We start from the raw sequence: 22,646 nt of genomic DNA on the forward strand, positions 1-22,646 counted from the left end.
TATAGTAATTCATCCCCCATAGTAATTCATCCCCCATATAGTAATTCATCCCCCATATAGTAATTCATCCCCCATAGTAATTCATCCCCCATATAGTAATTCATCCCCCATATAATAATTCATCCCCCATAGTAATTCATCCCCCATATAGTAATTCATCCCCCATAGTAATTCATCCCCCATATAGTAATACATCCCCCCTAGGAATTCATCCCCCATATAGTAATTCATCCCCCATATAGTAATTCATCCCCCATAGTAATTCACCCCCCATAGTAATTCATCCCCCATAGTAATGCATCCCCCATATAGTAATTCATCCCTCATCCCCCATATAGTAATTCATCCCCCATATAGTAATTCATCCCCCATAGTAATTCATCCCCCATATAGTAATTCATCCCCCATAGTAATTCATCCCCCATATAGTAAATCATCCCCCATAGTAATTCATCCCCCATAGTAATTAATCCCCCATATAGTAATTCATCCCCCATAGTAATTCATCCCCCATATAGTAATTCATCCCCCCTATAGTAATTCATCCCCCATATAGTAATTCATCCCCCCTATAGTAATTCATCCCCCATATAGTAATTCATCCCCCATAGTAATTCATCCCCCATATAGTAATTCATCCCCCATAGTAATTCATCCCCAATAGTAATTCATCCCCCATATAGTAATTCATCCCCCATAGTAATTCATCCCCCATAGTAATTCATCCCCCATATAGTAATTCATCCCCCATATAATAATTCATCCCCCATAGTAATTCATCCCCCATAGTAATTCATCCCCCATATAGTAATTCATCCCCCATAGTAATTCATCCCCCATATAGTAATTCATCCCCCATAGTAATTAATCACCCATATAGTAATTCATCCCCCATAGTAATTCATCCCCCATATAGTAATTCATCCCCCCTATAGTAATTCATCCCCCATATAGTAATTCATCCCCCCTATAGTAATTCATCCCCCATATAGTAATTCATCCCCCATAGTAATTCATCCCCCATAGTAATTCATCCCCCATATAGTAATTCATCCCCCATAGTAATTCATCCCCCATATAGTAATTCACCCCCCATAGTAATTCATCCCCCATAGTAATTCATCCCCCATAGTAATTCATCCCCCATATAGTAATTCACCCCCCATAGTAATTCACCCCCTATATAGTAATTCATCCCCCATAGTAATTCATCCCCCATATAGTAATTCATCCCCCATAGTAATTCATCCCCCATATAGTAATTCATCCCCCATATAGTAATTCATCCCCCCTATAGCAATTCATCCCCCCTATAGTAATTCATCCCCCATAGTAATTCATCCCCCATATAGTAATTCATCCCCCATAGTAATTCATCCCCCATATAGTAATTCATTCCCCATAGTAATTCATCCCCCATATAGTAATTCATCCCCCATAGTAATTCATCCCCCATATAGTAATTCATCCCCCATAGTAATTCATCCCCCATATAGTAATTCATCCCCCATAGTAATTCATCCCCCATATAGTAATTCATCCCCCCTATAGTAATTCATCCCCCATAGTAATTCATCCCCCATATAGTAATTCATCCCCCATAGTAATTCATCCCCCATATAGTAATTCATCCCCCATAGTAATTCATCCCCCATATAGTAATTCATCCCCCATAGTAATTCATCCCCCATATAGTAATTCACCCCCCATAGTAATTCATCCCCCCTATAGTAATTCATCCCCCATATAGTAATTCATCCCCCCTATAGTAATTCATCCCCCATATAGTAATTCATCCCCCATAGTAATTCATCCCCCATATAGTAATTCATCCCCCATAGTAATTCATCCCCCATATAGTAATTCATCCCCCATAGTAATTCATCCCCCATAGTAATTCATCCCCCATATAGTAATTCACCCCCCATAGTAATTCACCCCCCATATAGTAATTCATCCCCCATAGTAATTCATCCCCCATATAGTAATTCATCCCCCATAGTAATTCATCCCCCATATAGTAATTCATCCCCCATATAGTAATTCATCCCCCCTATAGTAATTCATCCCCCATAGTAATTCATCCCCCATATAGTAATTCATCCCCCATAGTAATTCATCCCCCATATAGTAATTCATTCCCCATAGTAATTCATCCCCCATATAGTAATTCATCCCCCATAGTAATTCATCCCCCATATAGTAATTCATCCCCCATAGTAATTCATCCCCCATATAGTAATTCATCCCCCATAGTAATTCATCCCCCATATAGTAATTCATCCCCCCTATAGTAATTCATCCCCCATAGTAATTCATCCCCCATATAGTAATTCATCCCCCATAGTAAGTCATCCCCCATATAGTAATTCATCCCCCATAGTAATTCATCCCCCATATAGTAATTCATCCCCCATAGTAATTAATCCCCCATAGTAATTCATCCCCCATATAGTAATTCATCCCCCCTATAGTAATTCATTCCCCATATTGTGTCAATTCACTTACCTTTGCTCCGCGCGTTCTTCTCGCCGTGTTCCCGCGCCGTTCTGGTCTTCAGGGCGGACTGTGAGAGGAGAGGAGTTTGTCACGCTGCCCTGCCTACATCCTGGCTGCCCCGCCTACATCCTGACAGCTGCAGAGTCCTGACTTTTGGGGCGGCCGCCCGAGAGGAGGGAGGGGAGCGGGCGCCCGGCACACAGAAGAGCCGCATTTAAGTTTGTAAAGAGCCGCATGTGGCTCGCGAGCCGCGGCTTGCCGACCACTGGGCTAGACTATGGTACCCTGACTGCCATTAGGAATCGGAATGAAATCCTTGGACCCACTGTCAGACCCTACGCTGGTGCAGTTGGTCCTGGGTTCCTCCTGGTGCATGACAATGCCTGGTGTCATGTGGAAAGTGTATGCAGGCAGTTCCTGGAGGATGAAGGAATTTATACTATTGAATTGCCCCCACGCTCACCTGACCTAAATCCAATAGAACACCTCTGAGATATCATGATTCACTCCATCCAACTCCGCCAGGTTGCACCTCAGACTGTCCAGGAGCTCAGTGATGCCCTGGTCCAGATCTGGGAAGAAACACCCCAGGACACCATCCGTCATCTCACTAGGAGCATGTCCCGACATTAGCAGGCATGCATACAAGCATGGGGGGACGATACAAACTACTGAGTACCATTTTGAGTTGCTGCAATGAAATTTCATCAAAATGGATCAGCGTGCTGCAACATTCTTTTCACTTTGATTTTCGGGGTGTCTTTGAATTCAGTCCTCTGTAGGTTGATCATTTTCATCAAACAATGGGGCATCCTTACATTCCTAACACATTACCCAGTCCATATCAATATAGATATCAGCATGATATTTTTCCCCATTGAGATATAATGTGTTTTCAAAGTGTACCTTTAATTTTTCTGAGCAGTGTATATGCTAACCCTGCTCACCACAAGCAATCTGTGGATTAAATATACTGATTTGTTTTTTTTTTTTTATACAGGACTATATAAACTATTTTTAACTTCAGTGTACATGTTTTTTACTTTATAACATATCTTTTGTACCAAAGTGGCATTTTTATATCTTCTTTCCTTAACCATTATAAGACTAGCACAGAAGTTCTTTGATAAGGTTATCGTGTTTTTTGATGCTTGTATACCAAGCAAAAAATATATTAACAACAACCCCATTATTTACTTTATTTTTTAAAGTAAGGATGTTTGTCACGGATTCAAACCCACACACATGCCCACAGCGACTAGCTAACCGAGACGTGCATGTCCGGCCATGACTTGGGGTAAAGAGGGAATGAGAGGGACTTACTTTTAACATATACGACTGGCCGTGATACACTTTCACAGCCCGCACTACCTCTGGCCACCACTAGAGGGAGGCTCCACTCCAATCCAGCTGGCTGACCACACACAGGCAGATACGAATCATATATACAATCTGGTGCACTCTAAGGGTTGGGGGGCAGTCTAGCAATTGGCACACCTTTCTAGGATTCATTCAGCTATCCTACAAGCTAGAACCCCGGTGTTAATCACTCATTCACTGTCCACACACCCCCACGCCAGATACACAACAAACGGTAGCTTGCCACCACCCAACAGTTTATCCGCAGACTGGTCTGCTGCGCCACCACACACACACACAGATCTCCGTCTGGCAGATCTGCTACTTCACAATCTGCATGCAATCTGCCAACACGCAATGCAATTGCATACAGATTGGCAATTAAATAGACCGAGCATATATAGACACTGCAATACAATACAATCTCTCCGGAGATTTGAGCCCGAGCTTAAGTACCCAGAAGTCACTTATTAATTCTATGATTTAATATCCCGAAAGTGGGCAGTGCATAAAATATGTACAGTATAAAGAGTTACAAATAATACAGAAAAGACAAAAAGACACACAGTTGGCTATTCACTATAAAATAAAAGGGAATAAAAACAGAAATAAAACTTTTACCAAGAGTTATCCTGCGACTGGAGCAAGTCAGAGAAAGTCCGCGATTCCCCAGTCAAATAGAACCGGCTCCGTACGAATCACACCATCCATATCTCAGGGTCCTCAATTTATTGAAATATGGACGTGGGCTGGACATTAGCCCTTGGCCAATCAACACTGGGAGGTGTTCCTGTACCAGCCCACAGGACGTTCTGGGTACTGAAGTGCCCAAAGTTGATTGGACCAGGAACGGTTTGAATCACCAAGTCAGGGATAGAATTTCCGACACCAGCGCATCAGTCTGATCGTGACAGTATCAATCGCTGATCAGCTGTTGCAATCAGGCGCCATATAACCGTTTTCTGTGTTTCTCTGCTATTCTACAAATACAGTTTTACACGCAGATGTAGCCTACAGTGTGTCTAATCAATGGCTGGAGCTCTTCTTTCAGACTTCAAGAAGGGGGCAAAGTCTGGCTACATAGGTGACAGCGTTTTATTGACATCTAGGTGTCACCTCCAGCCTAGAAGCTGCTCTGTCCTTTCAGATGCTAATGAACATCTGCCTCTGACTGAATACTGAACACTTGTCTTTAATAACCTGGAATTAAACTAGACCTATGATTACATATTTCTACTGATCACCTCACATCTCAGCTACCTGAATCTTACATTTATGTTACAATGTTTACTTAACCTGTCTGGAGGACACAGCAGAACACATATCGCTGTACGGGACCTCTGGGCGAGGTCCCGATTCATGTGATCCCTGTTTGGCCAATCAGTGATCACATAAATAGTATTAAGCAAGATGTCACTTCTGACATCATTGCTTACTACGTGTGAAATCTGTGAATGATCACAGAGGTCACATGGTAAAAGGCTATTCACAACAGCCTTGTACCATGTGACAAGCTGTGACCAATCACAGCTCTCACAGTATTTCTCAATGGCTGCAGGAATGCAGCCAGAGAGAAGGAAAAATTATTGATTTTACAGTCTTTATGGGTGTAAAAGCAATCAGTGTAAAAAAAGAAAAAAAAAAATCTTCATCACCCACCACAAGTAGTACAGTGTCACTATGGTGACACAGTACTGCTAGGGTGACAGTATGTTAAAAAAGAAAAAAAAATATATATATATATAAAAAAAAAAATAAAAATGTTTGAACTTTTTCATTTATATAGCAAAAAAATTAAAATCCTAGTGGTGAATAAATACCACCTAAATAATGTTTTATCTGTCTAAAAAAAATGCTAAAAATTAATATGGGTACAGTGTTGCATGACTGCGCAAATGTCATTCAAAGTGTGATAGAGCTGAAAGCTGAAAATTGGCCTGGATAGGAAGGGGGTGAAAGTGTCTGGACTTGAAGTGGTTAAAAAAAAAAATCAGCTGTATTGCTCTGGTTAGGAAACAGCGCTGTTTTAAAAGCAGGCCTCTAACAGTATCACTTCTCTACCAGTACATTGGGGCAGAGGTGCATACATTTAAAAACTGGCTCAACAGAGTTTCAAATCTTTTGGCAGCTAAAATATCACAGATGTAAGCATTTTGTGTATTTGTACTTGTGTATGGGGTACAGTTTTAACATTAGATGCTGTTCAAAAGGATCCCCAAATTAATGGGCTCCAATTGTTCCCAAGTTTTAAAGAGACATTGAGGGAATTTAACCAGGAGCAAAAAGAATCTGGAGCAGCTGTGCATGGCAACCAATCAGCTTCTTTTATTTTCAAAGCTTAACTAAACAAGCGGAAGATAAAAGCTGGTTGGTTGTCATGGACAGCTGCTCAAGATTCTGTCCGCTCTGGTTTTGATATATGCCCTATACTGATTTTGGCCCCCCCAAAAAATGTAATTGTATTCAAATATTAAGTGCTATGTTTGATACAAACTCAGTTGAAGTACTACAGTCTTCGTCAGAATCTTCAGCATGGGAGTGTTGGATGCATATCAGAATCTTCAGCATGGGAGTGTTGGATGCCTGTGTGGCCTTCCACATGATGTTCCCATTCACTGACTAATACCTGACAAGAGATAGAACCACAGCTAGCACCAGAGGACACAGGCATCTGATGATTCCAAAAATGTTGAACACTTGCTTCAATGAAGTGGGGAATGAAAACAGGAGGTGCTGTAGAGGGAAGACTGCTTTTTTTTCTTTTGCAGGGAACTTGTTTTTAGGGTTGTTTTGGTTGATAAAGACCACAGCTAACAGTGCAAAACAACGTTTAAAAAGTGCTGTAACACAACATGCACTCACTTAGTGTACTTACCTACTCTTGGATAGGATGTGTTGTGGACACCTTGCAGACTAGGGCATCCGGTTTTCAAACAAGTCCGCTTATAGCCACCTTCCTCAACAATGGTCTCTCCTCCACAGGTTGGGCAGAATTTGTATCGACTGTGCCAAGCAAACATTGATCGTGCTTGTGCTAGAATCCCTGGAAAACACAAATACAACAGGAATAAATGATACATCATGATTTTAAAGTGGTTCTAAAGGCTGACGTTTTTTTTACCTTCATGCATTCCATGCATGAAGGTAGAAAACCTTTTGCATCCAGCTCCCCCACAAAGCCCCAGTCCCACTCCTTATACTTACCTGAGTCCCAACACGATCCAGCTCTGTGCATGAGAGCAGCAACTCTCCAGGCGTTATTGGCAATCACAGGGCAGATCCATAGCAGTGGGAGCCATTGGCTCCTGCTGCTGTCAATCAAACTCTGTGACGAGGGAGCAGGGGACAGGGCTGTGCCCCCCTATCTGTGTCTATGGGTGCAGGCTTCCTATGGGGGCACTGGATGAAGAGAAGGAGCTCGAAGCACCTGCAGAGGATCTGAGAAGAGGAGGATTGGGGCTGCTCTGTGCAATACCATTGCACAGAGCAGGTAAATATAACATGTTTGATATTTTTGTAAAAATAAATTACTTTTAGAAACACGTTAAAGTGAACCTGACATTCAGTTTTTAGCTGTTGGTAGTAAAGGCCTGCCTAAGCTTGAACAGCACATGACCAGACCCTCTCTGGTAGTTTCCTTTTTTGGTGGGGTTTGACTTTCATGGAAACCAGCTATTTCACTGTCAAATAAGACTGCCACAGTTCCAAGAAGGACACCCTCACTGGACAGGGAAGTGGCAGTTGATGGAGGTTAGCCATTAAGTCAGACCCTACTAACAGGTGAACCTAAATCAGAGAGGGGCACAGAAGAGTCTTTTCTATGATTCCTGATCCTAGGTAGGGCTCTTACTTTTACCATTACTACTACCATTTAGTCTTTGGTGAACTTTCCTAGGCTAATATTCTACCTTGTATTATGGCTGCCTCTCATTTCCTGGATGTCATCCGTTCAACATTTTCTTCTTCACTTTTCCCCCATTTGTTTACTGGCTGTCTTCCACACTCTTGCATAGCTCTTCTTCAGCAGAGTTTCTTATGATATTGTAGAAAAATGTTCTCTCCAATATTTCTTCTACTTTTAAAAATTTAAAAAGAACCAGTCATGATTTAGCTTATGCAAGATTGTGAAAATGTTGTCTTAAATATTACAACAATGCAGACATATCTCTAAAAGATGAAAATTTCTCAGAGAATTTACTATTGCATGGTGCTACAACCTATAAAAGGGCCTTGGTATCCTGTCCCCTTTATTCAACTTCACTTACTTTTGTTGAATCTGATCAACTTAAGGCCTTGTTCACAACATACGTGCAAAAAAACTGATGGGAAAACTCGCAGAGACAAGCGTTTACATAATTTTTTAGGCACCTTTAAGTGAGGTTTATACATGTTGCAGATTATTGCGCAGAAAAAAATCCACATGTAATAATAGTGTTGTGGTGTGAACGGGGCACATAGAGACCAATTGTTTTTTTTTGTACCCTTGCAAAATGCGTGCAGAAAATCTCACATCTCTGCACCATGGTGTGAACGAGCTCTAACAGTTACAGCCCTGTCAACCTCCATACCTCCAGCCTCTGAAAATAGCAGAATCAATTAACTGAACCCCATACTGAAGACCAATGCAAACAAGTTATACACACTGAAAAGTTGAAAAACAGTTCAGCAAAGTTCCAGCAAAAGAAAACTACTGTTTGTCTTGCTCAACAATAATAGGTTTGAGGTGTGACAATTTAATTCTGGAACGCCTGCAGCGTAGCACTATGGTGGTGAGTCGCACAACCATTCACAGTTAAGTGTGTTCTGACATGTTCTATCTTGCACTTGCTTGGGTCGCAGACCAGTTGACTCAGTCTTTACGGAGTAGTAGAAGAAATAACACATTTGTGCATTGCGCTGTTGGTGAAAGATGAGTGATAGGAATCTGGAGAAGTGGATTACCATTAAACTTAGTGTAAAAATTGGCAAAAGTGTGAGTGAAGCTTTAGCTCTGTTATAACAGGCTTTAGGGTAACATTCCATGATGAAATTAAGTGTTTTTGAATGGCACAGGCTGTTTATGGAGGGGCGGGAAGATGTTCATGATGACACAACGGTCAACCAACATTGTTAATTGGAACTTATGAAAAGGTTACGTGAATCTGGAGAAAAAAAAGACCAGAATTCTGGCATGACTAGTGGATTCTCCACCATGACAATGCTCCTGCACATGATGTGTTAAGTGTTTGTGAGTTCCTGGCCCAGAAATCTATTCTGAAACTTGACCAACCACTTTATTTTCCTGCCTTAGTATCCTGCAACTTCTGGCTGTTTCCAAGATGAAAAAAATGCCTTAAAAGGACACAGATTTGATGACATTTCGGATATCCAGCGAGCCATGATAAAGATACTGCACAGCAGTCTGGAAAATGAATTTCAGGAATGTTTCTGGCAGTGGCTCCATCATCTAGAAAAGTGCATTGTTTCACAAGGAGACTACTTTGAATGTGACAACTGCTAATATATAGGTAAGCAAACATCTTTTTTACAGTACATTCCGGGAATTAAATTGTTGCACCTCATATTGTGTAGATGGCATGTACAGATACACACCAAAGAAGAAACATAATGCATTCTACACGTATGGAAGCTGAAGATATTATCTAATGTTAAGCAGTTGGGATACTATCAAACTTGAAGTGACCAGCTTCCAAATTGAAGAGTATAACTCAGAAAGTACATGTAAAAATCAACTGCATGTGAGTAAAACTACAAAATTATAATAATTTAAGACTGAATTTTCAGATTGTTTGAATAAGTCATGACTGGTTCTCTTTTGCTAGCCATGTAAGTATGGTGTACACGTACTCCTTGTTAGTCAGTAAAGTAATAAAAGATACATTTCATAAAACAGAAATTGGGCTACAAGGGAATAACTGTCATGCTGGTCGAGTAAATCAGACATCCATTCGGGTTCTTAAAAAAAAATAAAAAATATTTTCTTTGAATATGACAGGTTGTTTAAAACAAGGACAAATTTGCTGGTTCTGTAAAAAAGGAATACTGATTTTATAAAATCAGACCATTCATTTGATAGTTTATACTAAGGAAAACAAATCAACCTATAATGGCTATATGAACATTTCATACGTATCTTTATATTTAAAGTGTATGGGATTTACTAAAACTGGAACCCTTAGAATCTGGTGCAGCTGTGCATGGTAGAAAATCAGCTTCTAACTTGTTGAATTAAGCTTTGGCAATAAAACCTGGAAGCTGATTGGTTTCTATGCAGAACTGCACCAAATTTAGCACCATGCCGTTTTAGTAAATAATCCACTATATGTAGCCAAAACCTCTTTTTTTAGTTTTGGAGATTGAAGAGAGTACAGAATAGTTAAAATCCCTGTCAGTTTATTTATTTTTGCTGTTCGTGTACTACTGGGAAACTTTCCCTTTGTTTTCTGTCTCAAAGATGCAACAGAAAGTGAAAACAATAGGTTTTCCCCTTTTAGATACCTGTCACTGTTGTTCCCCTGAACATTTACTCTTGCTGTTTGCTTTGGTGACAATTCCAAAATTTTGGATTTCCCCTCTCTTAGTTACAGTGACTGTAGTCACCAAAACAAATAAAAGAGGGACACAGACAGTGATAAAAACATTGCAGAAGATCTAAGCCTTCACCATTCTATCTAAAATGAAAAAACAAACATTTATGCAGGATGCACAGATGTAATTTGGCTGTCATTTCTGAAATCCTATGATCGGGGCTTGACAAATCCCAAACGCCAAGCCGCCATAGCAATTAGAAATTGTGTCCTGGAGCCTGGGTTCACACACTGCCTTCCATTGACTTTAGTGAAGTCGCAACCCATAGACTTCAAAGTGAAGTCGCAACCCATTGACTTCAAAGTGAAGTCGCAACCCATAGACTTCAAAGTGATGTCGCAACCTATAGACTTCAATGGGAAGTTGTGCCTATAGACTTCAATGTGAAAACACCTCCCACAGACGTCAATGCAAAAACGCCTCCCATAGACGTCAATACAAAAACGCCTCCCATAGACTTCAATGCGAAAACTCTTGTCAATAACAATCCTATGTGAACACTTATCTCTGCATGCCACTCTACTCTATCTCTTGTCTAGATTGCACCGTTAAAAACTTGCACTGGAGCCTTTTCATAATGGCACTCAAAACACAATGCGTGTGGATCGCATCTATGTGAACCACCTCAATAAGAACACAAAATATCTAGCTTGTCATGTGAATCTGTGAATTTCAAAACAAATCCAGAAACAGGGCAGCTCCAGTCACACTTGGGCATTTTGGGATTGCAGCAGAATCAATGTGCTCGTAAAACGCAGGTTCAGGCGCCATTATTTTCAATGGCGCCTAAAGCATGGTGCGGAGTTTGTCGTGATTGTTGTGTGGCAAATCGCATCGCGTGAAGTCCTGGGTGCTGACAACCCACGCTATGCTAAAAGAAAAACCTGGCTCCCAACTTTTTTGGCTGGCTCCTAGACTCAAAGCAAATTTGTCAGGCCCTGCAATGATCCTTAGCTCCATTTAGTGGCCAAAATGCAGCATATTTTCTCATTGAGGTATTTTAGAAAACTATACTGCATTTTGGCCACGAGTTTGAGCTGATGCTCATAGAAATGAATCTATTACAGAAATTACGCAGCTGTGTGACATTCGTCCAATGAAAGTTTTATAAATAGACCACTTTACGTTGTATTTGTTCCATAAGCTAGGAGTCCGGGATGAACAGTTGATCTTTTCTCATTGTTTCGAACATGCCCACCCTCCCTCAGTCCAATGCAGCCACCTGGCTCTTGTATTTCCAATGATTGCCCTCTCCTTCACTCCTCTTATGTTTTTGAAATGAAATGGGCATATTTTGTGGCCAGCTAAAAGACAAACGTTTACAATACTGAAAGATGCAGAGACTAAAAAACACTGACTGCCAGGCATGTCACCTTACCTGCTTCTGTACTGGTCAGCTGCAACAAGGCAGGCATTGGAGGTTGGAGGAAATAGCAGCTTTCATACTTTCTTTCAAACTGTTCTGCAGAAATATTGTTCATATTAAGAGCAAACCAGGCAACCAGCCCGTCATCCTCTTCTGTCCCACGTTTCTCGGCTTCTGTAGAGCATGGATTATTGACTTGTTTATCTACACCAAGAAAAATTAATGAGACCTCATCGGACTTTGACAGATATTCTTTCACATCTTCGTACTGTAGTCTGCAGAGCTTGATTTCTGGCTCCTGTACACTATCCTTAGCCCCAATTAAAGATACTAAAGGACTCAAGCTGGAGAAAATAAGGTAGATGGAACTGGCCTGTGTCTGTTTGTATTTTAACCAGTTGCTGTCTGTCCGTTTATCACTTTTTCGGTCCAAAAATGTACTGCTAAAATAATTTTCAAGTTCCTCTTTGGCATTTTGTAAAAAGTAAGGCTTTGGGCCACCTTTAGACTGTGTGAGCAAATCAACAATGTGCTTGTGACCCCAAAATTTGGCAATGTCCAATGCAGTCTGCCTTGATTTGTTCACTAATGTTCTGTCACACCTAGAAATGAATATAGAAATGTGTTAAAACCTGCTACAGAAAATGCTGTACACTACACACAAAAACACTCATACCCTAGCACAGGGGTCTCCAAACTTTGTAAACAAAGGGTCAGCTTAGTGTCCTTTAGAGGGGCTTGACCATGGCCATCATGGCCACCATGGCCATCAGGAGTAGAAGTCCTTAGTTAGCATTAGTGGGAGTAAATAATGACACTATCAGTGAGAGGAACAGTGCCACATTGATGGTGGCATTGATGGGAGGAATTGTGCCCCATCAATGCTGTCACTTGGCCTCGTTGTTGGTGTAATTGGTAGGAACTGTGCCCCATCATTGGCTTCATTGGTAGGAACTGTACCCCATCATTGGTGTCATTGGTAGAAATTGCGCCCCATCATTGGCTTCATTGGTAGGAAATGTGCCCCAGCATTGGTGTCATTGGTAGGAAATGTGCCCCATCATTGGTAGGAAATGTGCCCCATTGTTGGTATCATTGAGAGAAATTGTGCCCCTTTGTTAGTGTCAGTGGATGAAATAGTGCCCCAAGGGCTGGGTAAAAGCAAGCAAAGGGTCGCAGTTTGGAGACCACTGCCCTAGCTGCACATACTTACCTTTCCTTCACTTCTCCATTGGTATATTCCTCTGCTTGGAAAATAAATAAGGTATTTGCATGTATCGAGGATCGTGTGACTCATTTCCCTTCCATTCATGTGACAGTGCTGGTGATTGGTGATTAGCCAGTGCTTTGACCTGAGGGTGGGGGAAGAGTCTTTATCCTTGTGTAGGCCGACTAGAGAGACTCAGAGCTTACAGGGCTTCCTTTCTTGGCTGGCAGTGGCTGAATAGAGCAGTAGGGCAGTGGAGCAAAAGTGAGCATATGCTGCTGGCTGTGGGAATATTAAACCTGCTCATTTAGCCTGCATCCACACAGCACAGATTTGCTGTAAGGTTGTCTGTGATTCTGAGGGTTAGAAATAAAAGGGAGCTTTAGCTATGCCAACCAATCTGATTCTTGCTTTATCTAGTTATCTATAGGGTCCATATACTCATATACAGGATTGTATATCAAGAGTTAGGACTGTTACATTCATAAAAAGGCTGAATGTCCATTTATGTATTTTACAGAATGTAACAGAGTGACCTGAAAAAATGCATTGTATTCTAATTCCTGATTAATTATTTTATTGTAATGACTTAAAGAATAATTCCAGGCAGCGGTAAGTTCTACATAGTTACACTGGTCCAGCTTAGACCAACTATGTATGTGCCATATCGGGCCAATGCCTCTGGAAGCTAAAAAGAACCGAAGTAGACATCACTATTCTAGTGGTCTCCACTTGCTTCTGGGTTCTGTGCAGAGCGGCTGCTCTCCTGCACTGTGAATACAGAAGGTTGGCAGCTTGGCCAGGTAATTGTTTACATTTACTAAATGAATGCAAAGCGTTCACTGAATGGACAAGGTGGAAAGATGGGGTGTTGACATCATGCTCTCCACCTTACCCGATCAGAGAATGCTTTGCATTCATTCTTAAAATGCAAAGCATTCTCTGAATGGTGACTGTGCTGATCGGCAACTTCCTGTGTTCACACTGCATCAGGCCAGCAGCTCAGCATGGAACCAAGTGGAGATCACTAGAGTCGCGGTGTCTTCTTCAGTGATTTCCAGCTTCTGGGGCATTGGCCAGATATGGTATAGAAATTATTATATACAGTAGGTCCAAGCTAAGCTAAAATTACAGAATGAAACTGGCCTGTGAAAACAAATGTGGTTTACCTGCCTGAACAACTTTGTAATACAGAACAATTTCCTCTGCCTATTTAGCTGGGATTATGGTTTGTATTTCAGTATGCAGGTAGTAAGTAATGTAACACGTGATTCTAAAACTGCTCTCTAACCCTGGACACAAGGTGTGAGCCTTATTCTGAGTTGTATTGCAAAAGGGTGGCAAACATATAACATCTCCCTCAATGAGTGACTTACAGACCTAGTTATTTCAGGTTAGTGATACAAAAATTGGAAGGCAAAGCACTTATACCCCCTTCGTGCCCAGGCCAATTTTCAGCTTTCAGCTCTGTCGCACTTTGAATGACAATTGTGCAGTCATGGTACCCATATGAAATTTGTATAATTTTTTTCACACAAATAGAGCTTTCTTTTGGTGGTATTTAATTGCTGCTGGGTGTTTTATTTTTTGCACTATAAACAAAAAAAAGAGCAAAAAGTTTGAAAAAAAAGTTTTTCCTTGTTTCTATTATAAGATTTTGAAAACAGGTAATTTTTCTCCTTCGCTGATGTGCATTGATGAGGCTGCACTAATGGGCACTGATGAGGTGGCACGGATAGGCAGCACTGATAGGTGGCACTGATGGTGCTGCACTGATATGCAGCAATGATGGGCACTGGTGGGTGGCACTGCTGGGCACAGGTGGGTGGCACTGCTAGGCACTGATGGGCACAGGTGGGTGGCACTACTGGGCACTGATTGGTGGTACTGATGGGTGACACTGCTGGGCACTGGTGGGTGGCATTGCTGGGATGATGATCAGTGCCAATCTGTTCTGTCACATTTGCTGGTTATCGGCAGTACTTTCCTCACGCTGTTAAAGCGTGAGAAAAGTGCAGTCGATAACCGGCAACTGTATTTACCCATGTCATTGGACATGGGTAAATACATGTCATTGGACACAGCTGATCATGTGCTAAAAGGCTGCTGTAATTGGCCTTATACTACATCACGTGATCAGCTGTGTCCATAGGATACAGCGATCATGGAGATTGCTGGGTGTGTGCTGCTGGGGGTGCACGGGAGGGCGCGTTCTGGGAGGACATCATAGGACACCTTCCCAAGACTGGACCGTCATTCGGCTATAGCGCGGTTGCCAAGTGGTTAAAAGCTACATTCACTTTTGTGTAAAAAAAAAAAAAAAAGTAAATGCACATTGTTTGCAGGTAAAAAATATTCTTTTATTATTTTTTTTTCATGAGGAGCCTGTAAGAGCAATGCACTCACAATCAGTAGATCTGGATACGTTTATAGGTTTGCAGATCTATTAGGGCACTGACAATTTTGTAAAGGAGTTCAGTGACTTTTAGTCAGAAACATTTCGGATCTGGAAATTCCCAAAATATGTTCAGAAGTGTACCTGGGTGTTGATTGCATCTCCAACATGCACTGAAAGAGGCAGGGAACATTTTATGAAAAACAGTAGGGACTTGGTACCATCTGGGTCGTCACGGCGGTCACATGATCGGGAAGTACCGTGAGTACCGGACATGCGTGCTGGGAGCGCGCAGGGCGCGCTCTATCGGCACATATGTCCTTTTTTAATAGAACACAAATGTGCGGCCGCTCGGCGTCTAGGCCCAGAAGCCGGGATGCAGCACATTTGTGTGCGGCCGGCGTGAAGAGGTTAACTAAGAATTGGTATAATTATTTCAAATACATTATACCAATTTAGTGTATGACGAAGTAAACTGTAAAAAAATTATATACATATCTGCAATAATTACACATTTTCCCCATATTTTGTCCCTTTTAAAATGCTGAAAGTACATGACCTGCTGATGTGAAATCCAGTGTGCTCCTTATTTTCTGTTTGAGCTAACAAGGTTCCTCTACTGTATTTAAATCCCAAGCAGGATTGTCAGCCCTGTTGAGTTCTCTCTCTTGGACCTTTTCCTTATCTACATAACATATGGGGGATGTGTTCTGTAGACTGAGGGAAGAACTGGGCAGGTCTAACAACATTGCTAGGAATTTCAGTCCAGCATTGACACTCTGTTGTCAGCTTACTATAGGAGAGAAGTGTATTTCTGACTGCATTTGTAAATAGACAAAACATAAGGCAATGTGAATGTATTGCTGAGATGTGCCTGTGCTGATTTTTCTTTTTGTTTTTTTTCCCCAGGCATACACGGCATCGCAGATTATAATACAGTCAGTGCTTTGTATGGCACAGGAGAGTGAAAGACACATTTAAATTGATGGTCAAAAGATGGCAAAGTGGGATTTGTCACTCAGCAACAGCAAGCATTCCAAGCAATCAGCATGCTTGAACCATACTCAGGTATAATTAAAAGATGTCAAGCCTGGGAGTTCTGATGCTGGGATCCTTTCAAGCACAAGGTTCTGTAGAAATGAATAGCTGAAACCTGAATGGGAAAAAGGCGCTGAATGTTTCCATCAATGCATCTAATAGGCCTGTCTGAGAAGAAATGTAAAAGTAAGACTTGTAATTACCCTTTCTCCAGCAGCATCCTCGCTGCATCAAAGTGGCCATTCCTAGCTGCAAACATAAGAGCACTCCATCCATTTTCAGCCGTTTCATTAATGATTGAGGATGAATGACTTAGAAGAGCAAGCAGCTTAGTAGTATCGCCCAGAGCACAGAAGTTGTGCAGCTGATCAACCATTTCCTTCCTGGGATTCTGCATTTCTGAAATGCATAAAAAGTCCAGCATTACTACAGATAATAAAAAGTCAATGGCATTAGTGGTTCCTGTCCATTATGCAAACAATATGTCATACAGGTCACTTTCAACTGCTAAAGAACTCAAGAAAGCTGCATAACCTATTACACTTTCAGGAATGCATTATACATATATTTATTCATTACAGGTATTTATATATCACACTGACAATTTATGCAGGACTTTACATACTGTGCCTTCACGTCAGAGCCTGCCCTCAAGGAGCTTACAATCTATAGTCCCTATCTTACAGGCATACATACATGCACATACACGGACTGATTTGGACATGAGGCACTACAAACATTTCCAAAAAAAGAATAATTATAATAACTATGCACACCACAAACCATTCACCCCCCTATAAAAGTGTGTGTAGCCTTGTATTTTATGTTCATCTGCTTGGGGAAGCCCCCTTTACAGCTATTCTGTTGAACATTCTCTGCATTGTCTGAGTGAGCAAAGCACTAAGCATGCTTCTGTGATGGATATGGTAAAATGTCTATTACGTTTCTTGTTGAATATATACATTTTTTTATATATATATATATCAACTTTTATATTTTTATATTTCTAAATGCTTTGTATGAATATATATATGTGTTGTGTGTATATTTGTTGTCTGCTGGTCTTTGTAGTCCTCGTTGCTCACGGATTGTCTGCTCAACAACCCCTCCCTTCGAGCCAACTTGAAGACAAAGGAATATTTTTCTTTCTATAGATAAGACATCGGTCAAAATCACGCCTATACTCTGAAGAAGATTGTTTTCGTGTAGAGTGACCAATCAAAGACTACTATAATATGCTTATGCTGTTCTCATGTGATGTTCGCATCATTTTGCATATATAAACTCACTTTTTCATTTCAATAAATTAGAGAAGTTTTCACAGACCAAACGTGTAAGTGTGAGTTTATTTATGTGCGCACATTCCTTAGCTAGCCAGCAAGATTAATTAGGACAGGAGCAGATAATCACCAGACATTTAGTCCTCATCTAAATCAGCTGGTGCCGACACCCGGGAACTCTGGGTCGTGAACCCCCGGACAGCCGACCCGAGAGGGCAGGGATCACTCAAAGCAGACTGTAAGAGCCTGATCAACTCTCAGAGCATGGTAAGATATATTTTGCTATCTTACCAGTGCTTATCCAGTCCTTGTTGTTGGTTCATTCCTGTGCCTAGTGCGGCTGCAAAACGGTCACTTAAGGCAGGTAACATTGCTTGCCTTGAGTTTATTTGAACATAACTGCATGTGATTATCTGCTGCCTGGTTTTATGTTTTTTTTTTTTGTGTTTGTTTTTATGTGTCAGTCTTGAGGTGGACGAGGAGTGGACCTACTGAGGGTTTGACACATTCTCTTGGTTGTGGTAATATTGTGTGTTGCCAAACAAGAGGAGGTATCGTGTACGCGTCAGGGTAGTGTGACAGCGGGGTGCTGTAGCCGTGTGGGTTGCGAAGGGTTACTCAGTGATCTGTACTCTAGCCCACCGAGACAGCCTGATATGTCATGTCCTAAATGTGTGTCTGGTTTAATGTTTGCCATTCATGACGACGGTTGCGGTTTGTTAAAGGTTACATAGGTAGGATATAGTCAGGTACTTTTAGGACGTCGTCCTTTGTTTTCTGATTTGCCTGAAGTGTTAGTTTTCCGCCTTAATGTGCATTACCCTGTAAAGGGGGGAATTGGGAAATCAATTCAGCAGATAGAAGAGGCGAGAAGGGAGGGGCACGGTACAGAAAGGTGCCCCTGCCAACCAGAACAGCTGGAAGATTGTGAACAGAGTGAACAGCAGCGTGTGAAGAGTCTTGGGTTTCTTTTAGGAAGACCAGAGACAGGAGATGGGTCAGAGGTTCGTCTACCGTCCTCTCCTCTGCCCTTCCTGCCCAGCCCAGTGCACTTCCTAAAGGCAGCCATTTTGCTGCACCTGCATTGTCACTTCCTGTCCAGCCCAGTACACTTCCTGGAGGTGGCCATTTTGGTACACCAAATCAGACATCCGGAGGGCCTATGCCTTGAGTGAGCTGCCTCTACCCATTGTCTCCGGTCTTACAAGCCGATGGTACATTCTACGTACCACCGGAAGTGCCGCGTGTCCCCACCATGCCAGTCCTTGAACCTGACACGACCGCTGGTCCCGCGAGAGACAATTTTGTCCCCAATAGACCAAAAGGGAGCAAACATTTGCACTCAGGGTTAACCTGGTCAGACATATCTTCTTTGGATGAGGAGGCCGCAGGTCCGGAACTTCCTATGCTATCCGCATATGCCTCTCCAGATGCCCCTCTTAGGCCACAGGAGACAGGAAGGACTCCTCAGGCAGGAAGACTGCACACCCTGGCAGATGCACCGGTGCCATTTGTTATTTTTACACTGTCCCAGGCTTCTTCCCTGGTGATCACATTGCCAGACCCTGAAAAGCAGCCCATGCCCTTTTATTGCAAGATGGCTCAGATCCAAAAGACATACTCGGCAGCCTGGAGAGACCTAGTCAGCCTGTGTGAGATAAAGGCAGGAGACTCATACTGGCCAATAATGGCACGAAGCCTTAACGACACCTGGCTTGTCGATGACAAAGCCTTCTCCTCTGGACTGGAATTTTGTACACAACTGCATGACTGGGTCAAAGAAAGGACTGGCCGATCAAGCCACCACCCTTCAAGATATTACCCAAGATAAGGCAGAGTCAGTAGAAAAACTCTATACCAGATTGTCCCAGGTCTTCTCAGACCTGGTATTCAGCGCATACAACAAAGCCCATAATCAGATGCTGTCATCAGCCTTTGTTGCGGGGCTGAGGGAACCAATACGGAAGGGTCTTATCATGGCTAGGCCTGAATATCGTGTGGTGCCCTTAGACACTCTGCTGTTGGTGGCAAAAGGCCTTGAATCATCACAAGCTACCAAGAAGTCCACTCCTATTATGGTAGCAGACCCCTGGACACACACCTGGCCAACGGCCTCAGAAGAAAATAAGCCCATTTGCTTCAATTGTGGCCGCCCAGGGCACTACAAGAGGAACTGCAGAGCCCCTCCCAGACGTCGATGGCCACAGTGGAATCAGGACACACATAACCAGCAACAGTCACAACAGCAACATCAAGCCCCTGGGCCCAGTGCGGATCACCTGGATCTTCTGCGCTAGGAAGTGGGCAAGCCTGTGTCATCCCCTATCTTGGCAGTGTCTTCAGCGGGTTCAGGGGGCCCATTAGCAAAAGTGACCTTACCTATTGAAGGGCACCCAACGACATTTCTAATTGACACAGGTGCAGCCAGGAGCGTGATCAGATCAGACCTACCAGACCACTCATACCTTTCTGACATAGACATATCCTATGTGGGGGTAGATGGAACCCCACGGTCTAATCCTCTTACCCGACTTTTACAGGTTGGTCCATTCCCAGACTTGCTGGCCCGGTTCGTCGTGTCTTCGACGTGTCCCCTGAATCTCCTGGGAGCTGATGTGCTATCTAGGCTCCAGGCCTCTATCACATTCACTCCTGATGGCAAGGTGGTCATCTCATCAGCACTAGAAGAAGAAGACATGTCTGCACTGTGCTCCATTCCCCTTCTGATGGCACTGCAAGAGACCCCTACCACCACCATCCCAGCAGATGTGCTGAGTAGAATCCCAAGTTGCCTATGGTCCACAGGACCCGAAGATATTGGACATTTAAAAGGTACCCCCAGTTATGGTGGAACTGAAGCCTGGAGCTCCCCTACCCAGGAAACCAAAGTACCCACTGAAACCAGTGCAATCTGAGGCCATCTCAAAGCAGGTCAAGTCCCTTGTGGCAAATGGTGCACTCATACTTTGTACCTCTCCATGTAACACACCTTTGTTCCCGGTGAAAAAGAAGACACCCAAAGGGGAACCAGAGAAGTACAGGATGGTACAGGACCTCCGAACAGTGAATGAAGCCACTGTCTTAGAGACACCTATCGTCCCAAATCCCCACACTCTACTCACAGGGGTACCTCCAGCAGCAAAGTACTTCACTGTGTTGGACCTGGCAAATGCATTCTTCAGCGTTCCCTTGCATTCTTCCTGCAGATACCTCTTCGCTTTTACCCAATACACCTGGGCAGTTATGCCACAAGGGGCGCAAAATTCTCCGAGCCAGTTCACCAAAGCCATGACCACCATATTGGACACGTGGCAAAAGGAACATCCAGCAGAGGTCCTTCTCCAATATGTGGATGACCTTCTCCTCTGTGCTGATGACCTGCCCATGGCTGAAGAAGCCTCAGAGAGCTTACTATGCTACTTGGCACACCAAGGCTGTAAGGCCTCCAAACCGAAATTGCAATGGTGCTCTACGACAGTTGTGTTCTTGGGCCACTGCCTCTCACATGGAACAAGGCATCTTACGGAGGAGAGAGTTAAGGCCATCCAGAACCTGCCACTGCCTCTGGGCCAGAAGCCACTCCATGCCTTGCTTGGCCTCATATCCTACTGCAGGTTGTGGATTCCTGATGCTTCTTGGTGTATGCAACCACTCTATGATGCTCTCAAGTCTGAGACCTTCCATCTGTCTGAAGAGGCCGCCGCCAACTTTTTGGCTCTAAAACGCTTACTTTTTTCAGCCCCATGTTGGGCTGCTCAAGCTCTGCTGGATAAGACCTCTGATATTGTTCTGGCACATGAACTTGTCCTCCAGGCGCCGCATGACATTGCTGCCATTTTAAACCGAGTCCAACCTAAACATTTGTCCACAGCGAGGCATCTTAGACCACAGTGTTCCATCCAACTTCCTGATAACGTCACTCTCCTACGTTGCCAAACCCTGAACTCGGCCACTCTCCTCCCAATTGCTGAGGGGGGTAATGAAGGTAATGAAGAAAGAGGAGAGGATAATGGAGCCACTGAGCCTCATAACTGTCTTGAAGTGATGAAAATGGAAACCTTCCACCTCCCCACAGTGAGTAAAACACCTCTACAGGACCCAGATTTCACCCTCTTTGTTGATGGTTCCAGATATGCAGATGATAGAGGCAAATATCATACAGGATTTGCGGTCACTACAGCAGATACAGTCCTACAGGCAAGAGCCCTATCACCAGCAATATCTGCACAGGGAGCTGAACTTCAAGCACTCACAACAGCATGCCAGATGGCGGAAGGAAAAAGGGCCAATATCTATACCAGGGTGGATTTGATTTAAATCAAACTGATTTAAATCATGATTTAAATCACGATTTAAATCACTAGTCAGTAAGGCTTGATTTAAATCATAGTTTTCTACATAAAGACTAATTCTTGCTGGTATAACTTTAATATGCAAGTAGATGAAGATTTTTAGAATAACGACTTTTCATATTAGTTTTTTTATCCCCAGTTTAATAGGTTAATCATTCATATTTGGACAACTTTTCTGTTGGCGGTACCTCCCATGAAGACGTCATTGGTGCCGAAACGCGTAGGTCGTGGTCTGTCGGATGCTGACGTCAGAACGTTCCCTGCTATTGCCGAATGATTAGTCGAGCAGACGGAGCGGTGTTTTTCCCTTTTACCTATGCGTGCATTGCCGGTGTCAGCTGGACACCTCACTTGTGAGTGAATTTTATTCTTTAATAAATTAACGCTGGTTAAAACATGCTGCACCATTATATTCTTTTTTGTTTTTGAATGTGGTCCCGGTTAATGGAGCTGTGGTGATTGTCCACTCATGAAGAGTGGCTGCAGAGTATTCCTCCTCATTTCCTGCCTAAAGATATAGAAGGGTGTATATCAGCTGGATTCTTATACTACAATAGGCTGT

At 42.7% G+C, this 22,646-nt stretch overlaps 1 protein-coding gene across 2 annotated transcripts in view; it reads right to left on the bottom strand.

The window, feature by feature from the left end:
* The window catches only part of NUDT12 (nudix hydrolase 12), a 57,738-nt gene that overhangs the window by 22,864 nt on the left and 12,228 nt on the right, over positions 1-22,646 (bottom strand). For both annotated transcript variants that reach the window (XM_089652602.1, XM_089652603.1), the window contains exons 2-4: positions 16,656-16,851; positions 11,825-12,414; positions 6,734-6,901 (exon numbers count right to left, since the gene is read on the bottom strand). In XM_089652602.1, the coding sequence (XP_089508728.1) occupies positions 6,734-6,901; positions 11,825-12,414; positions 16,656-16,849 (952 nt within the window). In that variant the 5' untranslated portion in view covers positions 16,850-16,851. The remainder of the gene's footprint in view (positions 1-6,733; positions 6,902-11,824; positions 12,415-16,655; positions 16,852-22,646) is intronic.

Source organism: Staurois parvus, unplaced genomic scaffold (assembly GCF_062004578.1).
Source record: "Staurois parvus isolate SC_StPar_1 unplaced genomic scaffold, SC_StPar_1.0 ptg000687l, whole genome shotgun sequence".
Taxonomy (NCBI): Eukaryota; Metazoa; Chordata; class Amphibia; order Anura; family Ranidae; genus Staurois; species Staurois parvus.